Raw genomic sequence first — 26,783 nt, 5'->3', positions numbered from 1 at the left:
CTTCTCTTCACCTCTCCCTCCTTTTTTTCTTTCCGAACGATCTTCTTTTTTCTAACTCCTTTCCTTTGTCCCTTCTCTTTCTCTTATACTCATCGACCGTGTACACAACTACTTTTTCTCCCCCCCCCAAAAAAAAAAAATCATACTCGCAGATGAATGTATACTGTATATATGTGTGTATTTATGTATGTACTGTATGTATGCTTAATCGTTAAATTATATCTACAGTGTGTAATATATATATATATATATATATATATATATATATATATATATATATATATATATATGAAATCCGTAAAAAAATAAAAATCTGCACTGTATGAAGAGAGGATCATTAGCGTTGCTTCGAATGGAAAAGCTGTTTCCTTTTTCAAAAATAAGAACAAAAAAAAGATGTGTATAAAAGGTTGAGAAAAATAAGTACTGTCCAAAGTATGCAAAACCCGAATCAACACGGCTCCGAAATGAAAGGTTGAAAACCGCTTCCTTTCTCAAAAATGAAAAATAAAAAGATAAAAAAAGAAAGGAAATAGTATATACAAATGGTGGACAGTAAGCACCTACAAAATATGAAAAGGTCGAAATAAAAAGGAAGAATATATGAAAAATGGAGAAAAATAAGTACTCCCCAAGTATGAAAAAGTCGAATCATCAACACGGGTCCGAAAATGAAAGGTTCACTCGCCCGCCACCAGGGGACTTAGGGTGTAATGGCGGGTGTAGGGGTAAACATCTCATTCAGCCCCTTTCATGCTGGCCCTCGGGGGAATCGAACCCGGCCGTGAATGGGATGAATGAGGCTCTGATGATGAGGGGGAGGAGGTGGTGAATGGATGGATTGAGGAGGGAGATGGGGGGGATGAGGAGAGATGGAGAGGGAGGCTTGTGATGTGCTATATGTCTGTTAATTTCTGACCAAGCTTATCATTGTAGATCTGTCTGTCTGTCTGTCTGTCTCTGTCTCTGTCTCTGTCTCTCTCTCTCTCTCTCTCTCTCTCTCTCTCTTTTCCTTTCCCTTCCCTTCACTTCCCCTTTCTTTCCTCCTCTTTCCCTCCCTTCCCTTCCCTTCCCTCTTCTCTGACAGCCTGCCCCAAGTCCCCCCGGCCTCTCATTATGCACGTGTCTATGGATTTGCATATCTAGGAGGAACTAAGCCCCTACTAAGCGTCCCCCGGGTTCCTTTCCCTCCCCTGTGGTGTGAAGTCAGAAGCAGGCCAAGTACTCTTAAATGATGTCTACTTTTGCCGTAACCAAATTCTCTTTAGCTGTTTATCATTTATTACGAAATAGTGTTATTATTATTGTTATTATTATTATTATTATTATTATTATTATTATTATTATTACTGTTATTGTTCATTCAGGTATAAATGCTAAATATGTATCAAAGAAGAAAGATGAATCACTCCTACACCCAAACAATACTTTTAATTCAGAAAACAAAAATTATACCCAACCATTTATATTCATGACAGTTACCCCCTTCAGATCTAATGTCTAGGAAACACCAGGATAGCCTCTGCATTGATAAGGGCGCCCTGTGTGAGTTGTGGGAGGCCTTATCAGTGTGTTGCAATTAACCTGCCTTACCTGTTCCTCCACGTAGTTAACCTGTCTTACCTGTATCTCCACCCAATTCACCCGTCGTACCTGTATCTCCACCCGATTCACCTGTCTTACCTGTATCTCCACTCATTTCACCTGTCTTACCTGTATCTTCACCCAATTAACCTACCTGTTTCACTTATTATTTTCCCATTACAGTTCTTCTTATTTACCTGCCATCCACCTTATTTATTTATTTTTTCCTGCTTTCCTGCAACCTCACCTTTTTCCCCTACGTATTTTTCCTCTCCCTTGTCTCTCATTTCCCCCTCGCATTCATTTCATTTCCCCCTCCATTCACTTTCATTTCCCACGGCCTTCCTTTTTATTTTCCCCTTCCTTCCCTTTCATTTCCCCCTCCTTTGTCTCATTTCCTCACCCCTAACCTTCTTAAATCTCTACCACACACTTTTTTTCATGTCCCCTTCTTTTCGTACTGTCTGCCCTCTTTTCTCCTTTCTTATTTTTTCTCCTCTACCTACCCTGTCCTTTCTCCTCTTATTTTCTCTCTACCTGTCTTTCCACTTTCTCACATTTCCCTCCAGTCTTATTTCCTCTCTTATTTCACAGCTCTCTGCTCTTTATTTCTCCTCTTATTTCACAACTCTACTCTTATTTCTCCTCTTATTTCAGAACTCTCTACTCTTATTTCCCCTCTTATTTCACAGCTCTCTACTCTTATTTCTCCTATTTCACAGCTCTCTACTCTTTATTTCTCCTCTTATTTCACAACTCTCTACACTTATTTCTCTTATTTCACAACACTTTACTCTTATTTCCCATATTTTTGCACCGGTGTCTACCCGCTTATTTCCTGACTACGTACTTTCGAATTTCCCCTCTTATTTTCCGACTTAGAAGAAAAAATAAGAAAAGAAAAAGGACCAGACAGGATACGACAGGACAAAAAGGAAAAGAAAAAAGTCTGAGCAGAAAAAGGATTGTGTATGTGTATATGCATGTATGTATGTATAGAGCTGTATGTATGAATGTATGTATGTCAGTGTGTATATGTATATGTATGTATGTATCTGCATGAATGCTTGAATGTATGCACGTGTGTGTGTGTGTGTGTGTGTGTGTGTGTGTGTGTGTGTGTGTGTGTGTGTGTGTGTGTGAGAGAGAAACTGAGAAAATAAAAGAAGAGAGGGGAAAAAAAAAGCGAGAAAGACATGCGGTATCGTTGTTTGGTGGGTCTGTCAACATTCCGTGTGTGATGGAGCCGCCAGAAAGTGACATGTTTCCCCAAGGCGATGACGGAGGCACCTGAAGACACTGTAGGAGGAGGAGGAAGAGGAAGAGGAAGAGAAGCAGGAGGAGGGGGGGAAATTCTCTCTCTGTCTCTCTCTCTCACACTCTCAAAAAGTGAACTTATCTCCCTCAAGTGATGCCAGAGACACACACCTGACTCTGCCACCCCCCCTCCCCATGTCACTCCACACAGATAACATGAACTCCACATTTCTTGTTGTCATGGATACCCGGGAGGGACTGTGTGTGTGTGTGTGTGTGTGTGTGTGTGTGTGTGTGTGTGTGTGTGTGTGTGTGTGTGTGTGAATATGAGAGCGTAATCGGATGTACACGAGGCAGTGAGACTTGGGGAAATTAGGTGTATAGTAGTTTATATGTACAATATAATTTAAAGAGATAGATGGATAGATATATAGATACATACATACGTACAAACATGCGTACATAGACAGATAGATATAGAGAAATGGATAGATGTACAGACAGACTGACAGACAAAGAGAGAAATATAGACAGTCAGGTAGTAATAGTTATTCTTGTAGCCTCAGGTTCATCTGAAATGTGAACCTTTTGGACCGCAGGCTTAAAATGTTCTCTGCAGTTCACCCTCTACCTTTGGGGGGATAGGAAAGTAGTTGAGGGACGAGTGTATAAACAGGCAGATGAGCGACCTGGTTATATCGGTGCCACCACATGAAGGCGCCCCTCTCCAGCCCCACAAATAGGTACACAGATGAATATATACAGATAGATAGATCGACACATAATTCCTTCCATCACTCATATTGAAGGGACTAAGCCTACCACTTTGCATACTCCCCCCTCCCCCACTCCTCCTTTGCCCCCCCCTTCCTCACTACCCTTAGATCCCTGTCAATTAACACTACTGCTCAACTTGAGGTAATCAGAAACTCCAGCAGCGGAGGCGCTCCATCAGTCAAATAATCACTAGCCGCGACGGGGAAGGCAATGACGGGAGCTGCTAGTTAGTTTAGTCGGCAATTTCAGTGGCTGCAATTGGGTTTGGTTGGTGAGTGAGCAAGGATAATTAGTTTGGTGGACTGGAGGATGAGTCAAACTGCTAGTATCGCTTGATTGGTGAGTAAGATAAGCCTTTTTTGTTCTTATTCTAACTTGGCTCAGAATTTTCTTCTTTTGCAGACTCTTACGTATCTCTGTTGCAGAAAAGACAGTGCTATCTCACTACATGTTTCCCACAGCATTTCTTCGCGACTATCTTCAGAATCTGGTGTCAATTTAATTCTTTCAACTCAGCACTCAAGGTGGAGAAGTGGGAGTTTTAGGTCGAGGTAGAGTAAAAAGAGTTTGTTTGGTTTGGTGGATCGGAGGATGTAACAGGCAGTTAACGAGTCGAGCATTTCGGTGGTATCAAGTCGGTTTGGTCGGTGAAATGGCTTGGCTATGGTCCGGTGGGTTGGTGAATGAGGCAAATTATTTGTTAGATAGATAGGCCGGGACATTTCTGTGGAGGGCAGGCGGTTTGGTTGGTCGGTGAGTGTGTTAGGCTAGTTGGGTTGTGGGTGAGAGGAAGCGGCAAGATGTCATTTGCATGGGTCATTTTCGGTGGTGGAAAGTCGGTTTTGTCGGTCGGTGCTTGGGGTAGTTTGATTGGGTTGCTTACCGAATAAGAAAATTGCTTAATTAACCAGATCCTCAATAGACAAGCACCACATGGCACAGGTGGTGGGAAGCTGAATGACGCAATCCTGCTATAAGCCTACTAATCTCACCTTATCTTGGTCTAAATTTAACATATTCTCCCTCTTGAATGCTGATCTGTAACAAGATGTTGGCATACGAGCGTAGCCCTAGTCACGAGAAAGTACCGTACCAGGAAAGGGATGCACTACCGTAGTATTTTATTTACTTCCACTGAGCTACGGGAAATGAGCTGCAAAAACACGAAAATCTTGACCAGATTAAGATGAAAGGACTATAGGTAATTTAGTCATTCATTTCGGTGGTGGCTAGTCAGTTTGGTTGGTTGGTTATTCCAACGGCAAGTTGGGTGCTGTAGAGGGACGCCTTCACGTGGTGGCACCAATCTGACTGAGCGGATTATCTGCTGGGTCATACAAACGTCCCACCACTCCCTCTCTGTTTTCCAATAGGAGGAGGATGGACTGTAGGAGAAGGCCATCTTAGATCTGCAGTCCACTGGGATCACAATGCAGATGAACCTGGAGCAGCAGCCCCAACAACAATAACAACAAGAGCAGCAGCAGTACCAGTAGCAGCACCAGCACAAGCAACAACAGCAAAAACAACAAAAACAACAGTGAAGACAAAACAACAGCAAAAACAGACAGTTAGGTAGTAGCAGCAACAACAGCAGCAACAGCAACAACAACAACAACAACAATAGCAGAAGTAACATCATCGTCATCATCATCATCATCATCATCATCATTAACAACGGCAACATGTGAATGAGGCGAACTGGTAATTAAGGTGATCTGGCTCATCAACATTACGAACAATTAACCCGGATCAGGAGTTTGGTGTAATTGCCTTGTTCTCGACGTCAAAGTAAGTTAGCCACAACGTCCGGTTAATCGCGAGTTCAAACATTTCCCCTGTAACGCTATCCCCGTGACCCAAGATGACCCCTAATAGGTCATTTCCGGAGGGGCGCGATTCGCTTGACTGGTGACATGATACTGACGGAGTGAATGACCTGGGTTGACCTTGAAGGGGAGAAAGGTCGTCCTCTCTTGGATGTCAGCTCTCTTCCTCTTGATTATTTGAGGCCGTTACCCCCTTTCACGGTGCGAGAGAGGGACGCCTTCTTGTCGTGGCATTGATATAACCGAGTGGCTCAACTGCTTAGTTATACAAACTTCCCCACAACTAATTCCCTACCTCCCAAAAAGAGAATGGTGGACTGCAGAAGGGTAACAAGCCTGCAGTCCACCGGGTTCACGTTTCAGATGAACTTTGGGCCACAGCAGCAACAGCCTCTTCACTGCGAGAGGTCTTACCTAAGCAGAGTGATATCGTCTGGCCATAGCAAAAACAGAAGAAGAAAAAAAAGAGAGTTCACGGCACTGAGGGAGTTAAACGAAGTATTAACCTACATCGTCTAGGTTTCTTGGGTATGTACGAGTAGAAAGGGAGAGGGAAGGATAGAAGGTGAGGTGAGTGCCTGGGGGCTCGATCAGTTTGGCGCTGTTATTTCTCTCTCTCTCTCTCTCTCTCTCGTAAATAAAAACACATAGGGCAGTGGATAAGTAGATAAGGGAAGTGGAAGAGGTCGTTATGGGAAAAAGAAGTGGAAAAGTGACTGGTAAATGGTTCCTAGAGGGTATAATGAGAACTAGATGATCGAAAACTTCCATCTTTTGCCTCTATGATGGTTTTATGAACATATTACAAGCAGTAGACAGAGATGGTGAAACTGTGATCCGCTAGACGTCAAAGCAGAGAAGCATTGATGATGTACGCGATGTTTACCATATATATTAAACCCGAATAATTTGTGCGGCAGAAGGGGACTGGTGTTAATGGAAAGACTGAAGTGGTAGGTGAGGGGAAGTAGGAGGGGATTTGGGAGAAATTGAAGGGGAAGCAGAGGGAAGGCGAGGGGAGGGCAAGGTGATAATTGAGGGAGTTGAAGGTAAATTTAGAAACCAGCTTAATTTAGGGCGTCGTCCTCTAAGTTTCGCGGGTAGATTAAAGAAGTTGATGGGGAGACCGGGGTAGATGAGAGAAGTTGAGAGAGAGAGTAATGAAAGTGTGGGTAATAAACGGGGCGTTGGGGGGATATATTTAGAACTGTATAATGTAAGGGGTGAGAGGAAAGACTGGAGAGGGAGATGGGGGAGAAGGCAGGTCGAGGAACTACACAGGTTGAGGGAGGGAGCGATGATGTGGTGAGGGGAGAAATCTCAGTAATAAATGGGATATTGAAAGTATATGTATATAACGCTAGGTAATTTAGGTTTTGTCCTCGTGGTTAAGTGAATGGACTAGAGGGGTAGATAGGGAGACAAGGGGAGATTCCAGAGGCTCAGGGGAAGTAATCGAAGGGCACCTGATAAGTGAGGGGTTGAAAGAATATTTTGAACTAGATTTTTTGGGATTTCCTTCTTTTTTTTTTTTTTTTTAAGTTCACATGAGTTAGAAGATAGGAGAGAGGAGGTTGAGAGGCCAAGTTGGATGTGGAGTGATTATCAAGTTCTTGCAGACAGAGTATATTTAGCTGCATGATCATCTGAGTGACTATGAAAAGAAAGAGCGAAGTGGTATGTGTGGGGAGGGGGGAGAGGAAGAGGGAGGGGGAGGAGGTGAGGGAGGGGGGAATGATAGTGTAAGGAAGGTGGTATGGCTGAAGACAAAGAGAGAGAGAGAGAGAGAGAGAGAGAGAGAGAGAGTGTGATTAGGCAGTGTGTAAGACGAGCAATCAGACCATGAAGATTTATTCTGAGCCACATAATTTGTTGTAGGGGTAGCCTGGTGAAAAAATGAATAAAGTGGTGATGGTGGGGTGGGGGGCGCAGGTAGAGGGAGTGAGGCGGGTTAACCGGGAAGGGATGGGGTGGCAAGGGGGAGATTAGGGTAATTAAGGGGGTGTTGAAGGTATATTTAGAAGGTTAGGTAATTTGAAGCATTTTCCTCTTGGATATATGAGTGGATCAGAATAAGCAGATGGGGAGATGGGGAGAACTGGGTGAAGAAATGGAAGGTTTGAAGGTAGACAGATAGATAGATAGGTAGGTAGATAGACAGACATAGACGGGTAGAAAGATGAATGGATGGAAGGATGAATAGATAGACAATTAAGGGGCATGTTAATAGAAGGACAGAGGTGGTAGTTGAGGGGAGTAAGGAAAAGGGACTGAGAGATATTAAAAGGGAGGGGGGGGGAAGAGTATTATTGAGTCAAGAGGGGAGAACGATGAAAAATGAGACGTTGAAGATAATAAAAGAACTAGGTATTTGGGATTTTCTTCCTTTTGGTTTCTTCTGTATAACTAAGGAGTGGGTAAGAGAGGCGGGCAGAGGGAGTGGCAGAGGTTGGTGTTGTAATTGTGGTCTCAGGCTCATCTGGACGTGAACCCGGTGGACTGCAGGCTGAAATTGCCCTTCTTCTGCAGTCTGGGGTTAGGGAGGATGTTGAGGGTCGCATTTACAACCGTTCATATCGGTGCCACCACGTGAAGGCGTCCCTCTCCAGCAGCGGTGTAAATACGGGTGATACACGGAGAGCTGAGGTATATTTAAAAGCTAGATAAGTTGTGAGGAAGGGAACAAGGACTGGTGGAGATGAAAGCGTTGATGCATGCGAAGAGAAAGGAGGAAAGACGAAAGGTTAGAGATGAAGGAAGAAAGAGAGAATGGAAGTGAATCAGTGAAAAGAGGAAGGAGGAAGTAGAAAAGAGACAACAAAAGAAAAAAAGAGGAAGGGGGGAGGTGAAGTAGGAGAGAAAAACTAAAATGGAAGGAAGAAAAGAAGAGGAAAGATGAAGGAGGCAAATATCTCTTACCGTTGCAATGCTGACACTGTTTGCTTAATAACATCCAGCATTAATATAGTGGACTTACATGATGCAGAAATATAAGTGATAAAGTAGATGTTTTAGTGAGCCTCCTAAGTCCACATGAAAAAGAGAGAGAGAGAGAGAGAATGTGGGTGGTGGTGCGTAGGAGCGCGTTGCTGGGACAACTGATCACGTTACTCTCCCCTTCACCCCCTCCCCTCCCTCCTCCCCCTCCCCCGTCTTCTCCCCTTCCACCCTCTCTCCAGCCCCCAGCTCCCCCTTCACCCCCACCCCAACCAGCAGCGGGGGCGGTGAACGAGCAGGATTTGTTTAGTTCCAGTATCTCGTTACATGAAAGGTTCGGATAAATGGAGAGCGTTTCTAAATCCTTCGCTACTGATGTTCTCTCCAGAGCTGAATAAAATTATATGAGGCAGTGAATAAATAACAAAATAAATTAATATATGATAAATATATATAAAAGGCCATTGTTTTGAATAATATCATAGTGAGTTAATTATCACAAGGATTTGACTCCCCCACATATTGACCTGCTTGAATTTTTGGTTGTCAAATAAAATAAATAAATAAATAAATAGAAAAATAAAACTGATCGCTTAGGTTTTGCATCGCTGAATAACTCTATCTATATTTTCAGATATATATTTTTATCTGTCCATCTGTATATTGTATTGGTGTGTTTCAGGAAGTAATGGTGCTGGAGGGGGACGCCTTCATGTGGTGGCACTAATATAACAGGGGTGTGGAGCTGCCCGGGTATGCAAACGTCCCATAACTCCCTTCTTCTCCCACCGAAAAAAGGAAGATGATGGAGTGCAGGACAAACGCTGCTTAAGCCGCGTGCACGCCACTGGGTTCACATTTCAGATGAACTTAAGGCTATAATAACAACAACGACAATGGTAACAACAATAGCAACAAGTTACTACTACAACTATTGCTACTACTACTACTTCTTCTGATACTAATACTAGTACTACCGCTACCACCACCACCATCACCACCACCACTAATAATAATAATATAACAACTACTACTACTACCACCACTAGTACGGGAGCATTATATTCACATTCCCAAACCCCGTATATTGTGAGTATTCCCTGCCAGGCAGCACCACTGAAGCGTCCACCCTATTAACCATAACATTTCCCCCACACAGACGCTACCCCTGCCAAACGGGTCAGCGGGCAGACGAAGCGCTGACGGAGGCATCTTCGGCACGGCTCCACGGGTATCCGGCGACCGCAGCAAGGTGTGTCGCAGCGTCGGGGGCAGTCTACGCCGCGCCTGCAGTAGCGGGGGTGCGCTGGGGGGCAGTGGCAGCGCGGGGGGCAGCAAGGGGAGTCTCGGGAGTCTGGTGGGGGCCGCGGGAAGGGAGGCTGTCGAAGCTACTGTCACTACCCCCGGCTCTTTCGCCGTCAACTACCGCCGCGCCACAGCCAACCACAGGTACAGACTCGAAATTATAAAACACTGGAATATATTTAGATACAAGAGGGGACAAAAGTTCATCTACTGCTTCACCTGTTCCACGTCTCACATTCCTCTGGTGGTTAATATTCCTAAACAGAGAGCGGCTTGATATATGTCTCTGGCCACAGGTGATGTTCTTTGATTATGATGCGTCAGAGGGGAAAATGAATGGAATTACCTGAGTAAGAAGCAGACACTGTGGAGTAGTCGGCGAACTTTTGCTCCTGGCTGTAGAAAAAGCTCCAAAAATGCATTAAAAAAACGCTATACTTTTGAGACTGTTGGGAAAAATTGACAAAAGCACCAAAATACACCAATACCTCATCGACATGCAAACTTAGTTAAAATTTCCCACAGATCTGTTGCCAAAAGCTGTTGTCAGTCATTCTATAGATCCAGTGCCAAAAGTAGTAGTGGGTAATTTTCCTATATCGGGTGTCGAAATAGCTAAATTAGGGACCTCGACTTCACAGGGCGGCTACTGTGGTGACCGCCGCCCCTCCCCGCTGTCACGTCTCCGAATTCACCTTTGAGGGCCACCACCCGGACTCCCCCTTCTCCGACGAAAAGGACTCCCAGGACAAGAAAAAAGGTGAGCCCTGTACGTGTCGAATCCAATCATTTACTTGTACGTAAATCACTGCTGAATATGCCTTAAGAACCCCCACCACCCAAAAAAAAGTCCCATTCACGTCCTTAAAAGTCTTACTCACGTGCATAAGTAATTCATAAAAAAGTCCCATTCACGGACTTAAGTAACTCCTAAAATAGTCTCATAATATGCTTAAGTAAATCCTAAAATAAAGTCTCATTCACGTACACAACTAAAATGAAGTCTCATTCATGTGCGTAAGTTTTTTTTTTTTCTTTTTTTTTTTTATGTGTCTGACTCTGGGCATAGGCTTCACAGCCTGCTATCAAGGCCCAGCAGTCCTCCTACATACCATACACCTTTACATGTCACCACTTCGGCGCTAACACCCACCGTCCATATTGAATACATGCTAGGGCTGTCTCGTACAGGACTGGTGTATTGGTATTAGCGGGGGTATTTTTACGACATGTTGGCGGGTCTTCTGGTAGATCAGTAAAGCTTGATTTAATGAAATTCAAATCCTTAAACTGTTCCCTGCCCCAGCCGGGATTCGAACCTGGGTCCGTAAGGACTGGCCTGCACTCCTAAAAAGTCCCATTCACGTGAAGTCTCATTCACGCGCTAAAGTAACTCTTAAGAAGTCTCTTTCACGCGCTTAAGTAACTCCTAAAAAGTCTCATTCATGTGCTTAAGTAACTCCTTAAAGGTCTTACTCACGTGCGTAACTCCTAGAAGTTTCATTCACGTGCTTAAATAACTCCTTAAAAAGTGTCATTCACGTGCCTAAGAAACTCCTAAATACATTTGTTTAAGTGGTGTATATAAATGTTTTGCTGCGCTGAATTTTATGTGAAGTTCGTGTGGAATCCATTAGCGATCATAATTTCTGTAAGTAATTTGGTAAAAGTATATCATTAATTTTTGTCACTGAGTTTATAGCTAATAGAAAGTGGTTCAGTTTTCGGCCACCTCTGTCGGGATTAAGACGTGCGAATAGATAGATAGATAGATAGATAGAGAGAGAGAGAGAGAGAGGGCAACCGTTACTTTACTTCAATAATTTGCAGGTAATTTTAATCACACGTTATGAATGCGTCTGTCTTATCAGTTTTCGTATTAGCTCGACGTTTCAGCTGTATAGGCTTCACAGCCTGCTATCAAGGCCCAGCAGTCCTCTTACATACCATACACCTCTACATTTCACCACTTCGGCGTTAACACCCACCGTCCATATTGAATACATGCTAGGGCTGTCTCATACAGGACTGGTGTATTGGTATTAGCTGGGGTATTTTTACGACATGTCGGCTTGTCTTCTGGTAGATCAGTAAAGCCTGATTTAATGAAATTCAAATCCTTAAACTGTTCCCTGCTCCAGCGGGGATTTGAACCTGGGTCTGTTAGAACGGCAGGCCACCTCTCTACCGATTGAGCCACGCCATGCCCCAATACTGACGAATAATCCCTATCAGTCAGTAATGCATTTTTTTTTTCCATTTTGATTAACTTCACCGATCTCGTTTCCTTCCTCCTTCTCTCCCCTACTCCCTTGCTTTCCTCATCCCCCTTTCCTTTCCTCTTCTTTTGCTCACTTGCCTCCCATTTTCCCTGCTCTCTCATTTCCTTCTTCTCCATTCCTCTCCTCTCCCACTCCTCCCTGTCTCCTCTCCCCTCCCCCTCTTCCTTCTCAGTTCCCTTATCCCTGTTTCCCCTCTCGGTTCCCCTTCTCCACCACCCCCTCCTCCCTCATTCCCTCCTCCCTCATTCCCTCCTCCCTCACTCCCTTATTTTTTCTTTACTCCTCTTCACTTCCTTTACCATTTCCGTCTCATCTCCCGTATCATTATTTCCCCTCTCAGTTCCCCTCATCTTTCACTCCCCTCCTCCTCAACTCCCCTTCTCCTGCACCTCCTTCATTACAATTTTCCGTCTCAGTTCCCTTCTCACTGATTCCCCTCTTATTTCCCCTCCTCCCACACCATCTCCCTCTTCCTCTCCTCTGTAGTTGCAAAAGACTTGTGCTTCTCATATATCAAAGCATAGTGTACTGACAGCGGCTTTGACTGCTGCCACCTTTTTATATAACCTTACCTTGAGAGAGAGAGAGAGAGAGAGAGAGAGAGAGAGAGAGAAATTGACTGACTTAGTGGTTCAGAGAACTTATGTATACGCGATCGGAAATATGCAATGGATTTTAACTATGTATGAAGCCTTGTCAGTGTGGGTGTGGGTGGGTGGGTGGTGGAATGTCTGAGCTCCATTTTTTTTTTTTTTTTTTTTTTTTTTTTTTTTGTTTTAGGGATCAACTTTGCGGTCCTCAAGCCGTTGGTTTCTTTTTCTCTGCATTAAAAAAAATTAATAATAATCTATTTCGTTTCTTTTCGAGTATAGTCAAACTTATAACCTCTCCCTTATTTTCATGAGTAGCTAAGATGAGATTAGTTTATTCTTGCTTTTCACCAGTCTGACTTGTGTGGAAATTGAGGGAGGGAAAAAAGAAAAAAAAAAAGCCAACAAGCGATCGAAACGGATGGAAAAAGTATGAATGGAGATACAAGTGACAAGGATTCCATACCAGTTTTGTGTCTGGCATTTGATGGAATGATTCTGTCACACAGGATTTTTGTGAAATGGATAAAAAATACAAAAAAGGAAATACAAGTACGGATGACTTGATTATAACGTCGAGCACAGATTTCAACTGGTAGGCGAAAATGGTTTAAAAATTGGTTATTGTATAGGTCATTCACTAAACACTGTCACTGATGATGATGATAATGATGATGATGATAATAATGATGATGATGATGATGATAATCGTATCAAGATCACAGTTTCACGTTTGTGCGCCTTGATCATCAGTCTACCTGCGTCAGTACATATGAGTAAACACATGAATATTGTGTCCTTATTTGATTTTTTCGTTCATCGTGGAGAAGACTTTGACTCATAACCTTCTCACCGTCTGTACTACTTAACCTACAAAACCCAGTTTCAAAGGATTCATTCTTTCTGGCCTGACACACCAGCCCTCACCATTCTTTTCGTATCAGATTTAAGTTATTTATAAACTGGTCCAAATAATGAATCCCAATTACTAGATGAGGTCAATTACACAAAATTACATAATATGCCGTATATCTAATTATGTAATTATATTGACGTAATAATTATGAGTGGTGAAGTCTTCTTCCTGTTTGATAAAGAGTTGCAACAATTTAAAATAGGGAAGTAATGAAATGGGGTCATACTGTACTCTTTCCACTCTAACCTGACTTAAAATTACCGTCTCTCCATCTTGAATGCTGGGTTGTGACAATAAGTTAACTTCAGAAAATGGTGCTGGTCACGATGAAGTGCTATGAAAAGGATGTAGAGCCGTAGCATTGTCTTTTTCAGCCACAGAGACAAGTAAAATAAGTTGCAAAAGGACAAAAATGTGGGCCAAGTTATGGTGAAAGAAGTAATGATTATACAGACATTCTTGGAGTTGGTAAATTCATATTACGAAAAAAAAAAAATCAGCTTTCTTTTTTATATTCCGTGTGTGTGTGTGTGTGTGTGTGTGTGTGTGTGTGTGTGTGTGTGTGTGTGTACACCTTTTTTTCAGATACCTTATCCGACAGACTATGATTAAGAAAAAATTTGCTACCTCTTCTTTCTGCATACATTTTTCGTTTTTATCTGCCCGACTGAGAGGAGAAGATTATTTAGGATATTCCTCCCATTCTTTTCTGCATTCTTTTCTGGTGTTTATTTATCTGTCTTGAGAGGAAGGAGTCAGGGCAGGGTTTGGAGTTATGAGCGCCCCCGGCAGAAGACTGAGGAATGACACTGCCGTCAAAATTCATTATTAAATTATCAGTATATTATCAAACATGGGGGAGTCGGTGGGCGTTTGTCTTGTTTTATATTTTCTTCTTGCTGTATCCAGATGATTTTGGAACGAAGTTGGGGAGGAGTTACGTATTCATCCCTGCTTGTCTGTTTGTTTCTCAAGATATCTAAAAAAAAAGTTATTGATGAATTTCAGTTTAATTTTGTTGATATATGGGTCATGTGCACAGGACGTGTTGGTTAAATATTGATGATGATGATCAAAAAGACGATGACGATGATGATGATGTTGAAATAGATGATGACGATGATGATGATGATGATGTTGAAAAAGATGATGATGATGATGATAATAAAAAGATGATGAAGATAATGATGATAATGGTAGCCAGATTACCCACCCTCGCCTCACAGTAGTGCAAATTCCACACCACTGGCTACCCCAAATCTGTATAGTGTATATCATTATGCAGGTGTGGCCTAATTAGCTGTTAAAAAACAAACAGATGAGTGAGTAATTAACACATAGCTGAAGTTCCCCACACATAATGATGACACGTGGGTGATTAGTTGTGCCCCTCGCCCTAAATAAAGCCAGTGGAGTAAATTATTTTGTGTTTATTTTGGTGTATCACAGGAATCGTCTGTGGTATGTTCAATCGAGGATTTTTTATTATTATTATTTATGCTACCAATAGAAGATTTTTATTTTCTTTTTTACCTTAGAAGAGATGAGTCGTAGTGAAGGGGTTAATGGAGACTAACTTGTCCGGTGAGCTGGTTTTTATTCTCTCTCTCTCTCTCTCTCTCTCTCTCTCTCTCTTTGAACTGGGATAAACGAGGGAAGGGATTAATGGACACGATTTCTAACCCCATCCGTACAAAAGATCCCTCTGAAGCTATGAAAAAAAATATAAAATAAAAAGTCTCCAGAAAATATCAGTAACAAAAGAAATAAAAATATCATAGAGAAAAAAAAAATTTCAGGGAGCGTTGATTATCACATATGGTTCAGGCTCCCCCACATAACGAGGCCCCCTGGGGAGTTACCTGTCTGTTCTACCCCTAAAAACAGCCACAGGGATGAGGGGCTTGTGTGTGTGTGTGTGTGTGTGTGTGTGTGTGTGTGTGTGTGTGTGTGAGAGAGAGAGAGAGAGAGAGAGATTCTTTACGCGTTAGTCAATCTTCCAGTCTAGTGAATAAAAATAAGCTTAGCAAAATATAGGTATAATTTATTTCGCAATGATATCTATCTAAGAAACGAAGGGAATGAAATGATGTAAAAATCTAATAATAATAATGATGATAATAATAATAATAATAGTAATAATAATAATAGTAATAAAGGTGATGATGATGATGATGATGGACGATGATGATGGTGATAGTAATAATAACTTACTATCCTCGAAATCTGGTATCACAGTGACCTTATTTCACCCAATATTATCCTCATCACTACAAGAGATCTCCGTAAAGTGAAAATAATTATCTGGGGGTATCAACAGTAAAATTTAAGATGTTATCGTGCTGAAGGAATTTATCATTCTTACTACAAAAGCATTTTTCATCTTCCTTTCTTTGGATTATTTTCATAATTAAGGAAGGTGTTTTTCAAGGGGGATGGGTTAGATATAGCCTTCATTAACCCCTTCGTTATTAAATACCTCTCGTAAGCTGCTTAAAATCGCCCTGAAATAGCAAGAGTAGGAGGAGAAAGACGCCACTGAAGACAAGGAGATTAATTGTTTGTTGGTAAGGAGAATAAAAATAAAGATGGAGCCAACACACTGAAGAATAAATATATAAAAATGACATCAACACACTGAAAGGTTTATAAAAGGGGGGATGGTGGGCCGAATACTAAAATCGTCGAAATGGGCAACCTGTGGCGTCGTTTTGGGGTCAAATATCAACCAGTTCGGAGCGCCAACATTCCCGGGATTTGTCGAATACGCCGCGGACCGAATGTGAGCAGCGAGATTGTAGTGAAGTTGCTTTTAATATTTTTTTTTTTTTTTTTTTTTTTTTTTTTTTTTTTTGAGCAAGAAAATGTATCTCAGTAATTATGTTGACCTTTGACACATTCAGCTCAGTTACGTATATATATATATATATATATATATATATATATATATATATATATATATATATATATATATATTTGTAAGGTAAACCAGTGCATTCCTAAAACCATACAGTATTGATCATCAGCAAGATGTCTGGCGATACTGTTAAACCTGGACCTGTATTCTCGTTGGTTAAGGAAGCTCCCAAACACCTTTTCCTAAGCGATTTAGTTTGCTTATAACACCTTACTTACTATGTTACATAAATCCTTCCCATATCGCCACACTCTCCATATATAACGTACAAAAGGGTATTAACCAGCCATATCCAAAAACGAGTCGCTAAGGAAGAAGTGCTAGGGAGCTTCCATGTCCGACGAGAACCTAAAACCAGGACACATTAAGTTATCAGTCCACAGGGAACCCAGTTATCTAAATAAACTACAGCTCTTCTTCGTGACTAGAATTGGGTGTAAGGGATATTAACAGCAAAAAAAAAAAAAAATCTACATAGGGCTTTCTTTCAATTATTAAAAACAAAAAAAAAGTTAAAATCCAGATGCTTTAAGAATGAAGGAAAAATTATTACGTCATCTGGTTAATTTTGGAGAGGACGAGTGGCTATCAGGTTTATGAAGGATGACTCTCTCTCTCTCTCTCTCTCTCTCTCTCTCTCTCTCTCTCTCTCTCTCTGTCTCTCTCTCTCTCTCTCTCTCTCCCTCCCTCCCTCTCTCTCTCTCTCATTAAATGTCAAGCACCGCCCATTTCATTCCCGCTCAGGTGAATGGCTAGAACAAAACAAACTTTCATGATTATTTTATTACAGGTTTATCCGTGGGTGTTGATGTTATAAAAAAATTCCTTTGAAGTTTCACCAGATCATCCATAGAAGCCACTTACTAAATTACGAACGCTATTTTTTTTTTTTCGTGAATTTTTCTGAATTTTTGATTTTTCAGGTGTTTCAAGTATATTATGGATTTTTTTTTGTATTAGATTTTTCTTTCAATATGTTAATTATGGGGACAGTATTCACCCATCTTTCTGAAAAAATTGCTAGTCAAGTTTTAGTTATATTTTGTCTCCTCTTTACACTTACCCCTGCCACACATACACTTTTTGCCTTTCCTTTGTTCTCCAGTCGCTTTAAGTGCAGCCTTTGTCACTGAAATAACAATAATAATGAATGCTTTGTTACCTTTGTATTGCACATACATACATACATACATACATACATATATATATATATATATATATATATATATATATATATATATATATATATATATATATATATATATATATATATATATATATATATATCCCGACATACCTACATCCATCCATCCATCCATCCATACATACAGTACACCCACACAAACTCTCTCTCTCTCTCTCTCTCTAACTCCACCCACACGCTGTAAAAGTCACATTCACCATGCAGTTTACATCTGTATATGACAACAACTATTACAAAAGCGAGCCGTGTGTGTTCTGTACATAATGTAGATATACCCGGTAAATTTGACCTTTCGTTTAATGATATGGTGTGTGACGTCATATGGTATTTATGTGAGACTGCTGGACCTCAGGGAACGGGCTGTCTGATATGTGTTCAGAATCGAATACATTAGTGAAAAAGAAATCGCTCCTTTGGATCAGAAATTTATTTGCGTTTTGTTCCGCTTCCCTCTTAGCCTCATCATTGCGAGAGCCTGCCTATAAACTAATAAAACTCGGCATCTTAAACCTCACTGTTAACACTGACTGAAAAGCTGTTCATAATAACTTCGCTAAAAATTAATAGAGCCTGTAATATTCAGCATAAACCTAACAGAATGATAAGGACAGTAAATCATGATCCTGTCCAAAGATGAATTAGTCAGACAGAAATTATAGCACAAGATTAAGAGAGTGGAACAAGGCTATCTGTGCCAAGTTATCAGATTGGCATTATAGAGGGAATTTCTGTATAATATTAAAACAATGGCTCATATTATTATTTTAATGTCTAAATAGTACCCGGAATTGTGGTTGAATTTTAGCACAGTTGAATATCTCGCCGTCGAATGTCTGAGCAGTCAAGCGTCTCTGCATTTCCAGCTGTCTTGTCGCCTGCCTGTCTGTCTGTCTATCATTCCATTGGCATTCCAGTACTCTGACACCAATCTCCTGTCTGTTCCCGTCCATCATGTACCCCTTCCACCCCCACCCCAGTCCTTCTTTCTCCTACCCCCCCTCTTCCCTTTCCTTCCTCCTCCTCTTTCCTTCTCTTATTCCCTCTTACCTTTTCTTTTCCATCTATCTTCTTCCCACTCCTTTAGCCCTCCTCTTTAGTTTCCTTCCTCTGCACCCCTCCTTCCCCCCCCTCTCTCTCTCTCTCTCTCTCTCTCTCTCTCTCTAATTTTCCATCTTCTGCCTCCTTCCCACTCCCCAATTCCCATTCTTTTTCTATTCCTTTCTCTTTCCTCTCTCCACATACCCTTTCTCCTCTCCCCTTTCTCTTCTACATCTCTCTCTCTCTCTCTCTCTCTCTCTCTCTCTCTCTCTCTCTCTCTCTCTCTCTCTCTTCCCCCCCCCCTTTTCATTCTTCTATCTTTTATCTCTTCCTTTACTGCTTTCCATCTCTCATCATATCCCCCTACTCCACTCCCATCCTCCACCCGCTAACCCTGTCCCTCTGCCTTTCTCCTCCTCCTCCTCCTCCTCCTCCTCCTCCTCCTCTTCCTTCTCCTCTCCTCCTCCTCCTCCTCCTCCTCCTCCTCCTTTTCCTCCTCCTCTCTCCCTTCACTAACCTGTCTTTCTTCATCTATCTTATGTGTGATATTCCTCTCTTCCCCTCTTGATCCCAGGCCTTTAGAGACAGACAGACAGACTGGCAGACACAGACAAACAGAAAGTGTAAGTTTTTTCTGTGTTAGAATCAACATTGGTAATCAGTAAACATGTCCCGCCTAAAAAAAAATAAAAAAATAGGACACTAAAAAAGGTGTGCGTTTTTCTCGAAAATTCACAAACAACTGGACGAAGAATTTATACAGGCATTTACGCAGTCTCTCTCTCTCTCTCTCTCTCTCTCTCTCTCTCTCTCTCTCTCTCTCTCTCTCTCTCATTGTCTAAGGCCATACTGAAAACAAGACTAATGGCTAATTACTCCGCGAATAATACATTGTTTGGGCGTCTTAATATCTTCAATTAAGACGCTTTGAGTGCCTTTGTCTCTCACTCATAATGACGGAGTACCCACGGAGAGAGAGAGAGAGAGAGAGAGAGAGAGAGAGAAAGAGAGATTGAAGACTGAATACTAAACTTTTGGATATATAAAGTGCGACAGGGACTGCGAGAGATTGCATATTAAAATATTTTATGGGCATATTGAGAGAGAGAGAGAGAGCATGTGTGTGTGTGTATGTGTGTGTGTGTACAGACGTATTTCCCTTCTGACCTGCACTATATTTCACACTGAACAAAATGGTCTACCGGTAAACTGAGCAATTCTAATTCAAAGACTCAGTTCTCAGCAGCAACAGATAATATACAGAAACTTTTTGTTAGGGGGAAAGACTGACCTCTATACCCTGTTCACTTTACCTTGGCCTAAAACTGCTATCCGTCCATCTTGCGTGCTGGGTTATAGCAGTAGATTAACTCAAGAATAGGATGCTAATCACGAAGAAGTGTTACAGAAAGGAAGTAGAATTACAGTAGTCTTTTTTTTTTTTTTTTTTTCACTGAGCTACGTGAAATAAAATGCAAAAACATGAAGATTTGGGGCAAGTTATAATGAATGAACACAACAGAACATTTTTTCTTTCTTTTTGATGGCTAATATTTCCTCCAGTTTAATCAGAATAATAAATCCTCCTCGTTTGAACGTTCTGAATCATGGGATATGGTAGTAATGATATTAGCCCCAGGTTCATCTGATCTGTGAACCCATTGGACTGCAGGCTTAAGCTGTCCTCCTCCTGCAGTCCACCAGCCTCCTTTTGGGGGATAGTGAGGGAGTTAAGGGACGTTTGTATACCCGGAAAGCTCCACACCCCAGTTACATCATTGCCACCACATGAAGGCGTCTCTCTCTGGCACCCCCTTAGTATATTTCAGCTAATCAAAATCTTATATTGTTAGGTCTCAGCAGCGATAGAGCTTAATTTTTGATCGACAGAATTGCTCCCAGCACAGCAAAATCGTCTGGCGCTACTCACAGTAATGAATCTAGGTTCGACGTAAATTAAATTGCTATCACATTAAAATGTAGATGCTGTTATTTGCAACTGTTCCTCTTGATTTGGACAAAATCGACTAAATAATAATTATAAGAAGAAACAGAAGAAGATGAAGAAGAAAACAACAACAATAATAATAATAATATTAATAATAATAATAATTATTATTATTATTATTATTATTATTATTGTTATAATGTGACAATAATAATAACAATAATAATCATTATAATAATATTAGTTATAAATGTAAGTCTAGTTCTCAGCTGCAAAAGAGAGGGAAATTGTATTTCGTAATAATCAGGGTCGAATTTAGACGCCTCCAGAACGCCACCGGAGCGCGGGCTTTTTCCGACAGCATCCAAACCGGAAATGAATGCTGGCTGACATATCTGAAATTCCGCCGTGGCACTCACTTCAAAATCAGTTTTCAAAATGGAGGACGCGGTGAGAGAGAGAGAGAGAGAGAGAGAGAGAGAGAGAGAGAGAGAGAGATTCTAACTGGTCATTGGTACGCTCATCCAGAATCTTTTTTTCTTTTTTTTTGTCTGCCCTTAACCTTGTGTTCAAAATAGTTTACCCTGAAGTTCTGTGTTCAGAATACTGTAGTTTACCTGGAAATCCTATGTTCAGAATAATCTTGCTTCGAAATCCGTCAAAATAACCGCATATAAAGAGCGGTATATGCCAGCAGGGGACTGATAACCCGTGGTCTGTATACATTGACTGTTTGGCTTTAATGGTCGTCTTTATAATAGCGAACGCATCTAGTATTTTTATTTTAATGAGTCTTCGGTAATTCACTCTCATTGTATAATAATAATAATAATAATAATAATAATAATAAAGCGTCAATGCACGGGAGAGATTCATGGCGATTATTTCTAACCCTGATACAATGATAAGTGCCCAAGTTTAGTGCATTCCTTTGAGTTAAAAACAGTAAGGAAGACGACATGTGGGGATAACAGTAATATAGAAACGAAGAACATAATAACAAGGTAAAGTCCACTTCTGGCTGTAGTATGTTTTTTTTTTTTTTTTTTTTTTTTTTTTATACAGAAGATAAACGGAGGAAGGAACAACAAAGTAAAAAAAAAAGTCCATACGCTAGATTACAGGCGTCCTCCATTCATAAAAATCTGTAGGACTTGAACTGCTGTAGGTTGAGGTTTAAGGGGGGAAACTCGTCAGGGGAAGAGAATATCAATTGCAAACAACAATTTCCATTTTATTTCAGTATACTAGATCCAGCACGACTACTGACCACAAATCCAGTTTTCCCCATTCTCTCTTGTCTAAGCTAGTGACATGACTCTCTCTGTCAGTAACAAAAGATGAGTTGCGATTATGCTCCTGCTCATCATCATCATTTTTCACTATTACATCCACACTCACTTCCCAAAATCCACGAGTACTCCTTCAGTTTGTTCCTTAATCTGCTTAATCCATTCTTTCTACCAGCAACAAAAAGGTTCCCAAATTTGTCGTCTATAGCATCCAGCTTCACTCAGTAAAATCTCAGGCCTTCCCTCTAACTCCAGTCCCTGTACAGTAAATTCTGCTTAAGTATCCATTGCATCCTCCTCCTCCTCCTCCTCCTCCTCCTCCATTACCCTCTTCCCCTAGCTTCCACTCCATTGTGTTCCACCACCACGGAGGATGATGCCTAAAGTCTCCCCATCTCCAGGAGCCTTCTCATCTCTCCCTCCGCTCTCTCACTTTCTCTCAACCTCCTCTATGCATACACAACCACCTTGCAAACTTCATTCTTTTCCTCATGAGAGAGAGAGAGAGAGAGGTCAGGTTTGCTGTTACTGTTGTCGTTGTTATTGTTATTGATGTTGTTGTTGTTTGTGGTGGTGGTGGTTGATGACGTTGTGGTACTGTAAAAAATAAATAAATAAATGAATAAAATGATATAAACCACTGTCACGTCAGCCTGTACCGGGAAAAGCACAACGCCCATCTCCACAGGGTATAATATTAAAGAATTATTGCCACTATATCATTCTAAAATAAATGAAAATGTTGCAGTCAGGTCGCAATAAATAAAAGTATATATATTTTGGATTAGGGTGTGTAGTCGTTGCCATCCTACACAGTATACTAAAATAAATAAATAAATATATAAATAAATTGTGGAGCCGCGCTGCAAATTTAACAGTTTACTCTCAGGTATATAGTTAATCGCTCCAGCCAGTATAGACAAATTGATAGATAGATAGATGTAGATGGATGGTTATGGGTAGATAGATTGACAGATAGGTAGATATTTGGGAAACAGGTTACTGATGTGAATATCTATAGATTTTCAAGTTAGGGGCCATAGGAAAATTGTGTCATGTTACGAAGGCTGGTTCCATGATAAGGATATGTACAAGTCCGGAATGATCTAATGTATTGAATGTCTAAAGTAAGGTGTCCAGCAAATGCCCTCTTACTTACCAAGAATAAATTCAGGTATGCAGTCAGGATGTATAATAAGTCATATAAGTATTTAGACAAATACAGTTGGCTACACATATACCTGGGACAGTTTCTGTGTGAAGTGGAGGTCTAGCTACAATTTCCATCGTCCATGCATCACAGTCTTTTTTTTTTTTTTTATGCAAGGAAGAAGGAACCAAAGGCCAGGAGCCTGTAAATTGTTCCCTCTAAGAAAACCAAAAACCAAAAACAAGATAAGAGAGCCAAATTCAAGAACTGTTCATTTCGAGTTACTTGGTCGCATCACCTAACATTTGACATCTCCGTTCATTCATGTCAGTGCTGTCAGGAAAACATGTGATTATGTCAAAGTTGTCAGGTGTACCAAATGCTAGACCTGTGCTAAACATTGATGCTGTCCATGCTTCATATGTTGCCAACCCTAAGTGTATAGTATGTGTCCACCATGCACACACCTACGTCTGATATGTGTGTATTTAATTGGATTCCACGATTTATAAAAACGTATAATGATCAAAATCTAAGTAATTTATGAAGGCCTAAAATCTGATGAACAGTGAATGCCTCCATATCAAGAAAACAAAAACTATTTTTCCAGTCAAATTATACAGTGAAGAACTAACTCCACTCTCCAGCCACGATGAAAAATAACAACAGTATTGTATAAACATTTTGGAGTCACCTGTATAGTCCATTCCCCCATATACACAATTATACCTGATATATTTACCTGTCATGCTCACGTCTGGGGCCAAAAGGTTAATTAATATGTTGTGAGTACCTTGTCAGGCGGGTTATTGAGAGAAGAGTTTTATTTTAGGTTATTAATGATGGGTGGGATATTTAGGAGACGAGGTGGATTAGGTGAATTACGTAATTATGACACCCACCCATGTATAGTAGTATGTAGACGATTTCTCTCTCTCTCTCTCTCTCTCACACACACACACACACACACACACACACACACACACAGACTTATACATCTATTCCCCCTTACATAGAGAGAGAGAGAGAGAGAGAAAGAGAGATCCCTGAATCTAACACGATGTAACTCTCTCTAAAACTCCTTTAAAGAACGGCATGAACTTTTTTTTTTAAAGGATTTATTCAGGCTCCGTAATAAGCTCTTGAAAAATCAGCCTCCTCCTTGCTCTGACGAAAAACATGGGAGTGAAAAACATGGGTGAGGAAGAGGGGAAAGTCATGAGGAAAAATACAGGGGGGAAATGGGGAAATGCGTCTGGGAAATTTGGGGAAAATAATTGGGGAAATGTGGGAATGATGGGGAAATGCGTTGGGAAAAAATATGATGAATGGGGAAACGCATGGGGAAATGGGGAAATGCATGGGGAAAAAAGGGAAATGCATGAGGAAATATAGGGAAATTCATGGGGAAATATGGGGAACTTCATGGGGAGAAATATGGGGAAAATGGAGATAAAACGTGAGGAAGGACATTAAAGTTAGACTGGAGTACGTTAGGTTTGGTGAAAAAAGAAAAAATAATCGGGGAAAACATAGGGGAAATATTATAAGGGAAATTATAGAGGAAATATGAGAGGAAAAACTGGTGAAAAAAACTGGTGGAATGCATGGAATGATAGCCCGGGGGGGGGGGGAACAAACATAGGGAAAAATCGGGGAAAATTGAGTGGAAATAACATGGAAGGAAATAGCCTGGAAGGAAAAAACATGGCGGAAAACGTCCGTGAAAAACATAGGCGAAAACCATGGGGAAGTGGCGAGGGGGGGGGAGGATCTTCAGCAGGTAATTTCAGAGGTGGTCTGACTTGAAAAACGGCGCGTGTTCATGGTATGTCATTCAGTTGTTTTTCATCATCATTACCATCATCACCATCATCATCATTATATTTCTGGTATCTTATTTCTCATTTCTTTTCTTAATGTCAAGTAAATTGTACCATATGTGCTGATGAATATTTGATATATATTGAAAGTATTTTGCAACAATATTTAAGCTAATCTTTCAAAAATCTTCAAGGGAACACATAAAAATAGCAATACTGAAAGTTTTGAGGTTACGAAATGATTGCTAAAGCTTAACCATTTTCAGCAGATAATCAGCAAAAAATAAGTAAATAAGTGGAGCAGATACACTGTGCCATAACTGCATCAAACATAGATCATTAGAAAGACCATGTAAAAATAAAACACCTTATAAAGCGTAATCAGAACTAGGTAAAACATTCTTAACCTCAGTAAACACACACTAAAAAAAACATACCGCAGTGCATTGTATTATGTGGGAGATTATCACTGTGGGGTTGTCATGTAAATAATGCTGAAGTTAGGTCGCCAGTCAGACCACCTATTTCTCTCTCTCTCTCTCTCTCTCTCTCTCTCTCTCTCTCTCTCTCTCTCTCTCTCCCTCCCTCTCTCTCTTGTAATTAAATAGTAGTTTTATTAATATTATGGTCTGACCACATAATAACTACCGTAAGGTCTTCATGGTTTGAATATTTATTTAACTCTCTCTCTCTCTCTCTCTCTCTCATAATTAGAAGGTAGTTTTATTAATATTATGGTCTGACCACATAATAACTACCTTAAGGTCTACGTGGTTTGAATCTTTATTTAATTCTCTCTCTCTCTCTCTCTCCCCATTGCGTGGTTGTGGGTAATTGTGTTCATCGTAAGAGTTGTGATTTCTCCTCGTAACTTCCGTCCTGCTAAATTTACTCTCGTTATTTGTGGCTTCTTTGTGCCTCGTATGTTTCTCTCTAGTTTCTTTTGTTTTATTTTGCAAAAGTTGGCGTTGAGATGGCGTGCCCAAGGCGTGTTATGAAGTTGATTGTTTTTTGCGGTTGTGTGATGCATGTGTGTGGCAAAAATTATGGCAGTTGTGTAGGCATTGTTTGGGTTATGTATTTTTGTTTTTTCGTTCGCTGACCCAGATTTGACTGTGTGTGTGTGTGTGTGTGTGTGTGTGTGTGTGTGTGTGTGTGATAAAAAAAAGAGTAAAGGAAAAGGGGAGGGAGAGGATTATGGAAGTGGTGGAGACAGACAGACAGAGAACACCAACAATCTCTGTAAAATAGGAGAGAGAGAGAGAGAGAGAGAGAGAGAGAGAGAGAGAGAGAGAGAGAGGATTAAGCGAGTCATGGGGATTGAAGGGAAGGGGGATTGTGTGAGGAAGCCCCGTGGGGCAGTGGGGGAGTCCTTCAAAGGTGACGAAAGGTGAAAGGGGAATACAGGTAGGAGAGAGAGAGAGAGAGAGAGAGAGAGAGAGAGAGAGAGAGAGAGAGAGAAATAATGGTTGCAATGATAAGCACAGTCGGGGTCAATTGTTCATTTACTCTCCTTCGAAATTAGATTTAAATCGCTCAAACGAAGCAAGAAATACAAAAATAAAGAAAAAAATAGCGTCACAGTATCAAAGAAAGGACTAAATCGCGTCACAGTATTTAAAAAAAAAATAAAATAAAATAAACTTCCAAAATCATCAAAAATATCCGAATTTCCCTTTGGAGCATCATCGATTCTGAGTCCGTGCGAAAGTCTGCCATAATTTTGTGCATAATCCCCAGGAGTTTGTTTCAGAGACTCCTGGTTCACTAATTAATCGTTAAAAGCCGTAATGACCAAAGTTGCTTGACCCCAGGCTGCTGCAACGGGTCCAGGGCGGGTTAGAGAGAAAAATACTGTAATAAGTTTTTTGGTGAAAGTTATGAGCGAGATTAGTGAAGGCTTTGAAGTGTAATAATAATGATCATTATAACGA

The 26,783-nt window shown here is 40.8% G+C and overlaps 1 protein-coding gene across 1 annotated transcript in view; it reads left to right on the top strand.

Moving 5' to 3' along the window:
• Positions 1 to 26,783, top strand: part of LOC145412078 (dipeptidase 1-like) — a 210,159-nt gene that overhangs the window by 109,609 nt on the left and 73,767 nt on the right. Inside the window, exons 2-7 of the mRNA XM_080281995.1 lie at positions 9,544 to 9,833; positions 10,331 to 10,449; positions 13,685 to 13,696; positions 15,021 to 15,027; positions 19,221 to 19,236; positions 24,788 to 24,809. Coding sequence (XP_080138121.1) covers positions 9,544 to 9,833; positions 10,331 to 10,449; positions 13,685 to 13,696; positions 15,021 to 15,027; positions 19,221 to 19,236; positions 24,788 to 24,809 — 466 coding nt within the window. The remainder of the gene's footprint in view (positions 1 to 9,543; positions 9,834 to 10,330; positions 10,450 to 13,684; positions 13,697 to 15,020; positions 15,028 to 19,220; positions 19,237 to 24,787; positions 24,810 to 26,783) is intronic.

Source organism: Coenobita brevimanus, chromosome 92 (genome assembly GCF_032717465.1).
Source record: "Coenobita brevimanus isolate Jiangsu-jjx chromosome 92, ASM3271746v2, whole genome shotgun sequence".
NCBI lineage: Eukaryota > Metazoa > Arthropoda > Malacostraca > Decapoda > Coenobitidae > Coenobita > Coenobita brevimanus.
This window is presented reverse-complemented; position numbering and strand designations above follow the sequence as displayed.